The sequence below is a fragment of the Zootoca vivipara genome, chromosome 1 (genome assembly GCF_965207765.1).
Source record: "Zootoca vivipara chromosome 1, rZooViv2.hap1.1, whole genome shotgun sequence".
NCBI classification, from domain to species: domain Eukaryota; kingdom Metazoa; phylum Chordata; class Lepidosauria; order Squamata; family Lacertidae; genus Zootoca; species Zootoca vivipara.
In genome coordinates, this window is record NC_142582.1 from 16,767,279 (window position 1) to 16,775,650 (window position 8,372).

Here is an 8,372-nt window from a genome sequence, read left to right on the forward strand (position 1 = left end):
CTGTTAGCTAGGGATGATGGGAGTTGTAGGCCAAAAACATCTGGAGGGCCGAGTTTGCCTATGCCTGGTTAAAACCTTATGCTAAACAAGGTCTATGCTGAGCAACAACCTTTTGCTACTGACAGGGCTGTCTCTAGGCCTGGGCTGGGTGGCGCAAGGCGCCAGGGCGCCTGGCCACCAGGGGCGCAGAAGAGGAGCTTCCTCTCCTCTTCTTGCCCATGAAGCAGAATCAGCGATACTCCTGCCCAGAGTGGCACCATGCGCCTGCTGCCACTCTAGGCAGGAGTCACCCCGATTCTGCTTTCAGCACGCCTCTTGGTGGGCCATCCCTCAAACACCGGCGCTGCCACTGCCCGCCCAGCCGCCCACCCTCTCACCCTGCTCTTTACCTCCCTCCCTTCCTCCCGCCCGCCCGTCGGGGGCATGAGGAGGACAAGAGGCCGGGCGCTGTGCGGCACGCCCTCCCCAGCTGCGGCCTCCGCGCCGGAGGAGGAGGAGGCGGCACCCCGGAGGACGACCAGGCAGCCGACCCGCCTGCCGCGGCGCCTCCTTCTCCTTTTCCTCGTGCTGTGGGTCCGCTCAGAGGAAAACATGGGGGTGGGGGCGCAGCAGGGGTCCTTGCGCCAAGGCTCAAGATCAGCTTAAGACGGCCCTGGCTACTGAGCTGTGGCCATCTGTTTCACTCACACAGAGGGCAGATCCACAGCTTGGCGAGTAGAAGATACTGGCTGGCACATGAACGTATCAGCTGGGGTAAAAATCTGCCCGTGCCCAAAACAAAGCCTGAAACAGAGCCAGAGCTGCCAGAGCTCGAAACAGGAAACAGAGGCACCCATGCCAGAGCCCACGCCTAGACCCGAGCCACCAGCTCTCTCTCTCTCTCATTTACCCCCCCCCTCAAACCCCTGACATTTGCTTAAAATTGAAAAAAATCCCCCCGGATGGGCATGTAGGCCCTCCAAAAAGGACATGTCTGGGATTTCTGGACGTATGGCAACCCTATGCCTGATATTCTTCTCCAGTGGACTCCGTACCACCATAGCAGATATGTAAACTAAGATTTGATTCAGATCATGGCTACCTTCCTCATCACAATTACAACTGACTAGCAAAGATAGGACAAATCTTTGTGACGGGAGGAAAGCAGCTAAGATGAATACAAAGGGTTGGAACCACAGACATCCTCCTCACTTAAGAAATATGTCTTCCTCTGATGGAAGGGTTACTTCACACTTTGTGCTACAGCAGGGCTGGGGGGGGGGTGTATGGCTCTTCTGAAATTGCTGGACTCCAAGTCCCATCAACCCCAGCCTGCATAGGCAGCAGCCAGGGATTATGGGAGTCATGGTCCTACCACATCTAGAGGCTCCCCAGCCCTGGTGTAGAGTAGGGTTTCCCCAAACCTGGGTTTCCAGCTGTTTTGGGACTACAATTGGACTACAGTTCTCATCATCCCCGACTACTGGTCCTACTAGCTCGGGAGGATGGGAGTTGTAGTCCAAAAACAGCTGGAGACCAAAGTTTGGGAAACTCAGTTCTAGAGTAATGCACTAGAAAAGTGGAACTAAATCAAAGGATGTTTTTCCACTTGCACAAGAACTTGTGAAACCTCTTGGGAAGAACCAGAATTACTACAGAAGCTCTCTCGTATAGTGCCATGTTGATTTATGTGCAAGTTCTTGCACAAGCTTTTGAGGGACATCACTCAATGAGGCTGTGAACATGGGACATAACACAGATGACTACAATAAATAGGCTGAAAATTACGTGGCCCAGCAATGTGTTGCTTTAATACTCTCATCTGAAGGCTTCAAGACCATTTGACAAAGAGTTTCATTTGAGGGCCTAGGGCAGATTTAGTTAAGAGATTTTAACTGAAAAAGCTCATCTATCTCTCCCTAGTTACATTAATTGTCTTCAGAGTTGGAAACCCTTTTGAAGAATTATGATTTTACTGCGCATAGTCATCAGGGACTTGTGAAAAATGGACATTATGGCTGGCAATTTGAAACAAATGGGAGGGATGGAGTCATTTGTGAACATAATTCAGGCTTAACTATAGCAAAGTGTTTCATAGAGTGTCACACAAAAGACTTATCTACAAGGGCAATAAGTACAGTTACAGGGTGAAGTGAGCAAAAGAATTAGTTCGAACATCAAAGGGAAATGATACTTGTTTGATATAGGAGTAGAGACTGATTCTGTTCTTTTTAATAATTAAAACAGTAGTACTAACACAGAATATTATATTCACAAATAAATCAATTGCCTCCCCCAAGTACTTAAGTGATGAAGCTGGTCTCATTTTGACATTGAGCTCTAATCTGTGTCCGGTCCGATTCAGAGTGAGTTTTCTGCCATCCGTGCTCTAGCCGTCTCAGCAATAGTTTCATCACCCTCAGCTCTGGGGGAAACCACGGGGCTGTCCGGGCTCCATGCAATCGGAGAGGGCACTTCGGAGCCAGACAGTCAATAGCCCTGGTTAACACTGTATTCCAACGGGTCACCAGGGAATCAGCTGAAAGGCCATCAACATGGGATAAAACATCCCCTACCACTCTCTGGAAACCATTTGGATCCATTAAGTGGTGGGGGCGGACCATCCGAATCAGTCCCACCTCCCTGCAGAGGGGAAAAGTCGCAGAGAAGTCCAGTTGCACCAGGAAGTGATCTGACCATGGCACTTCTTTTCTTTCCCTTTTACTTAATGTCCGATCACCAACACCCATAAAGGTGAACACCAGGTCCAAGGCATGTCCGCAGCTATGAGTTGGGCCAAACGTATTCAGGGACAGTCCCATGGAGGCCATGCTTTCCACGAAGTCCCAACCGGCCCCTTGTAAGGTCGTGTCGGCATGGATATTAAAATCCCCTGGGACAGCCAAACTAGGTGTCTCCAGGAGCACATCCACCATGACCTGAAGCAGCTCAGGCAAGGAATCCTTGGCAAAGCGGGGAGGCTGGTACACCAAAAGGAATCCTGTACTGCCCCTATTGCCCAATTTCCAAAACATGCACTCAGAAAACTGGGTCTTCCCAATAGGATGCCTGGTGCAAACTAAACACTAATAGTAGAGCCGGCTCTGGTGAACTCAAGCTCTTTTTAAGAGGCAGGTTCTCTCCACCCCCCCCCCTACTCTCTCATGCTTAAATTCTATTCAAATGCATACCTGTATCAACACAAAACATGGAAAACAAAATATAAAGTGGTTCAAACTCTAAAGCGATACGATATTCTTTTTGTCTTTAGCTGAAGAAGGAGAAAATGGGGTTCAAAAGGTGGAGTTTGTTTACAGCTGGGTCCCAAAAGGTTGAGTACACTTAAAGTCGGGACCAACTACAAAGTGTTTCAGAAGCACTGGGCTAAGACAACGAAAGGCTCTTTACCTACCAGTAAATACTTGAATCCGGCATCTTTCTGGAATCCACTGAGTTAGATGGGGAGCACGCTTTTCTCCTCATTATACTCTATCTGTGGATGAAGGAAATATTGATTTCAACTACAAAAGCAAGTGCAAGAGAGATAACAATACTTATCGGTCTTCTATTTCCATCTTTAAAGTTATTCCTGATAAGAGATTGCTGCTAATTCTTCCACATGAGAATAGTAAATTGAGCTATTAGGCTGGTGTTCATGCAGAAACAAGGCAAGAAATCTGCTTGGTAGGTGTTTAATGATGATAAAAGAACGGTCACAATTGTTTCCCGGTCTCACCTGCGGTGATAGATCAGAGAGAGGAAATTGGAAGGCAGGACAAAGAGGAACAAATCTGAATGCTAAATAGGAGAGCAGTCCAAGAGATCAAGAAAAGCACTCAAATCTGATTTGAAAACTCAACTGAAGTCAATTAGGGGGATTCAACCATATCAACAGTTTCCATATACTAAACACTTGTTCATTTTTAATCCAATCTTTGAATACATCAGGCTGATTGGAGCGGCTTTGAATAAGTTGATGTGTCTTTTTTTCAATAGTTTAAAAAGATCTTTATTAATCCTTCTTTTTAAAAGAATGACATAACATTCCAGATACATCAATCAACAAGCACAGAAAGAAAAAAGAAAATTCGCATACAACATCAACATAAATTCCTATCTGGAGAAAAAAAGAGAGAGAGAAAGACAGAAGAAAAAGGAAAAAGCAAAAAGAAAAGGGAAAAATCAAGAAAAAAAGATCAAAAAACATTAAAACAATTTAAAATTCTTCCAAATGATAACATACTGTTTCCTGTGATTCTCTGTTTACCTTGCTTTCTTAATATATTTCTTATATAAGTTGATGTTTTGTACAGGTCAAATGGACACATTTTTTTAAAAAGTATAGAGGGAGAACAAAACAAAAAAGTCTGGTTATTTTAATGTTATGCTCTGATCTTTTTTTTTTTTTTTAAAAAAGGTTTCTTTGGACTGATGCAGAGATTGGATTTTGCCACACACAATTTTTAAAAAATGTTTTGCATATTTGAAGCTCGTTCTTGGAAAATTCAGAAGGGACAAGATGTACTGCGACTTCATGCAGCAGCACACATTTAAACCACTCGTTTTATCATCCATCTCAAAAGGCCAACACTATAACATAGTTGCAATGTTAGAAGCAGCTTCAATCACTGATCTACAAAGTACTATCTCTAGCCATTACTCAGTGCCCTCAGTGCTACAATCCTACACACTCACCTAGGAGTAAGTCTCATTTAACTCAGTTTCTGAGTAGGCATATTTAGGATTACACCGTCAAGTCTCATGGATTTCAGTGGGAGAAATGTAAGAATTAATTCTTCCACTTGAATTAATGGTGAATGTAAAAGTGCTTTATGTTAACTAGATTGTGCCCTCATTGTAGATCAGAGAACTGGCTAACCCAGGCATCCCCAAACTGTGGCCCTCCAGATGTTTTGGCCTACAACTCCCATGATCCCTAGCTAACAGGACCAGTGGTTGGGGAAGATGGGAATTGTAGTCCAAAACATCTGGAGGGTCAAAGTTTGGGGGTGCCTGGGCTAACCTGTACCCCAGGCTTCCTCAACCTCAGCCCTCCAGATGCTTTTGGCCTACAACTCCCATGAGCCCTAGCTAGCAGGACCAGTGGTCAGGGATGATTGGAATTGTAGTCTCAAAACATCTGGAGGGCCGAGGTTGAGGAAGCCTGCTGTAGCCCTTCAGATCATGCTGGAGTCCAGCACCCATCAGCCCCAAGCCAGCATGGCAAATTGTCAGGGGTGATGGGACTTGTAATCCAACAATATCTGGAAGGTCATAAATTTGCCACCTCTGTTGTAGATCAATGCATAAATGTCTAGAACAGTTTTTCCCCAAACTTGATCTCCAGCTGCTTTTGGACTACAGTTCCCATCATCCCTGACCACTGGCCTTGTTAGCTGGGGATGATGGGAGTTGTAGTCCAAAAACAGCTGGTGATCCAAGTTTGGGAAACACTGGCCTAGATCAAAACCAAAAGCAAGTATCTTCCTCCAGAAAGGCACAATGCATTGCACTGAGATTTACAGAATTGTCTAGGGATGGATGATGTTCTACCTAATAATATTTTCCTCACAACGCTGAGCTCTCTGTCATAAATCATGTTCTACCCCTTCTGAGAAGGGGGAAAAATATAACCTTCCCATTTTGCCTTTGACTGCACTCCCATCAAGGAATGTTAAGCCGTCTTCAGTTTGACAAAAGGACTCCCAGAATAGCCTTCCTGTAAGAACGCTGTAGGGTCAATACAAACCTGCCAGCGGCTTGTCACTAAGCCCGATGCTTTTGAAGAAGCTTCAACAAGCACAAAATACTGTCCGTGCTCTCCAAAATGCTATTACATGGTTTCATTATACAAATGTTGTTAAAGTACTGGGTCCTTCCTTTTTATCCCTCCAGGTGTCTATTCTTAAAGGGCCCATTCTATTCTATTTTGATGTAGGAAGTACCACGAGTTCAGTATACAGTGGAACCTCAGTTTATGAACACCTCGGTTTATGAATTTTCGGTTTATGAACGCCGCGGACCCATCTGGAACGGATTAATTCACTTTCCATTACTTTTAATGGGAAAGTTCGCTTCAGTTTATGAACGCTTCAGTTTATGAACAGACTTCCGGAACCAATTACACCCATGTTTCAGTTTATGAACGCTTCAGTTTAAGTACTTCGCGGACCCGTCTGGAACGGATTAATCCACTTTCCATTACTTTCAATGGAAAAGTTCGCTTCAGTTTATGAACGGTTACTCCGCGGACCGTCTGGAACGGATTAATCCACTTTCCATTACTTTCAATGGGAAAGTTCGCTTCAGTTTATGAACGCTTCAGTTTATGAACAGACTTCCGGAACCAATTGTGTTCATAAACCGAGGTACCACTATATTCTATTCTATTCTGATAGAAGAGGCACTGTTGGTTCCACATGTTCAGCTTGAGACAATGAAATTGCTAAGCATAAGCATGTCATCATATCTGTATAGGAACTGAGATGTGGAGGGAACTTCTTATGAAGATCAACAGAGAACATCCGTGGTCAACACAGTACAACAACCTGGCACCCTCTAAATGTTTTGGAGTGGCTGCCAAGACCATATAACACTGGTCCTGAAATATCTACATTGGCTCCCAGTACGTTTCCGAGCACAATTCTAAGTGTTGGTGCTGACCTTCAAAGCCCTAAATGGCCTCGGCCCAGTATACCCGAAGGAGCGTCTCCACCCCCATCATTCTGCCCAGACACTGAGGTCCAGTGCCGAGGGCCTTCTGGCGGCTCCCTCACTGCGAGAAGTGAATCTACAAGGAACCAGGCAGGGGGCCTTCTCGGTAGTGGAACACCCTCCCACCGGATGTCAAGGAAATAAACAACTATCTGACTTTTAGAAGACATCTGATGGCAGCCCTCTTTAGGGAAGTTTTTAATGTTTGATGTTCTATTATGTTTTTAATATTCTGTTGGGAGCCACCGAGAGTGGCTGGGGAAACCCCGCCAGATGGGTGGGGTATAAATATTTTTTTATATTAATTAGATGATGATGATGATGATGATGATGATGATGATGCAAGGGCCTGATGGGTGTTGGAATCTAAAATATCCGGAGGGCACTAGGTTGGGGAAGGCTGCCATGATAAGTTTGGGTGGCAGCAACACCGAGGCTGGAATCCTATACACACTGAGGCGAAAACCTATGCGACCCCACCCACAGCCTCACACTTTGTGCTTTCCAGGGCAGAGGAAGGGGTAGGAAATTTTGCTGTAGCAGGTGCCAGACTGAGCCCGCTGGCATCATATGATGACATCAGGGCTGACTCCGTATCCATTTTATCCTCAAAACAACTCGTGAGGTACATAGCTGCCAAGTTCCGGCCTGAGAAATAAGGGACTGGACCAGAAGTAGCAGGCCGTATGTAGCGCTGCCGCCATTTTGGAACTGGGCGGAGCATACTCAGAAGCAACTTTTGATGCTGCTCTGCCCTGTTCCAAAATGGCCGCCGCACCAGAAGTCACGCTGCAGCCATTTTGGAACTGGGCAAAGCAGCATCAAAAGTAGCTTCTGAGCATGCTCCGCCCAGTTCCAAAATGGCCGCCGCTCCAGAATAAACCGGGAAAAAACAAAAAAATCCATTTTTTCGGCTGGGGACAGCTGGAAAAACGGGGGTTTCCCGGGGAATACGGGAGACTTGGCAGCTATGGAGGTAGAGTTAATGTGGGATTAGAACACCAAAGTCTCCATCTAAGGTCAACGTAATATCCAGCCCGCTGCATTGGCTCTCAAGAACATTTGGTTAGCAGACATAAAAAGAGATTTGTGTTCCCTGGGTATATTTACATCTGTTATGCCTAAAAGAAAAGCTTCTGGGGTCAAACGTCTTTTTAAGCATTCCCCCCACCTCATCTCTTTTTTGCATATGCAACTACAGCTGCAGGAGTACTCAGAGATGGAGGGAAGATGCAATGCCAACAGAGGGAGAATGGCAAAGTTAATATACAGAAATGGCTGACAAACAGAATAAGAGAGCAGGGTTGTTGTTGTTTTTAAAAAACTATTTGAGGAAGATTGGAAATGTTTTATGGAATATTTAGAAACATGTGGTAAACATATGAAGAAGTTAACAGTAACAGAATAAATTCAGCAGTAAATTTTTTTTTGATACAAAGATGAAGAAAATAAGATACAGGGAGAATTTAGAATATGTAGTGGAAAAGAAAATACTGGAAGGGCGGAAGGGGAGACAATATTAATTATGTATTTCTTTTATTTGAAATGTTATTGTTTCAACTGTAAAATGAAAATGAAAATGGGGGGATGACGACTTTTGCTTAACTTTCTGACCAAAATATGAAAAACTCATGGTAATTAGTTGAATAATGTTTTTGTTCTCGGGTTGTCAAAACTAA

The 8,372-nt window shown here is 44.8% G+C and overlaps 1 protein-coding gene across 1 annotated transcript; it reads right to left on the reverse strand.

Moving 5' to 3' along the window:
* Nucleotides 1-2,282: 2,282 nt before the first annotated feature.
* Nucleotides 2,283-5,578, reverse strand: LOC148687491 (uncharacterized). Its single transcript, XM_088675124.1, has 2 exons — nucleotides 5,552-5,578; nucleotides 2,283-3,065 (listed from the first exon to the last, which is right to left on the reverse strand). Exons 1-2 carry the CDS (start codon nucleotides 5,576-5,578, stop codon nucleotides 2,283-2,285), a joined length of 810 nt encoding a protein of 269 aa, XP_088531250.1.
* Between the last annotated feature and the right edge of the window lie 2,794 nt (nucleotides 5,579-8,372).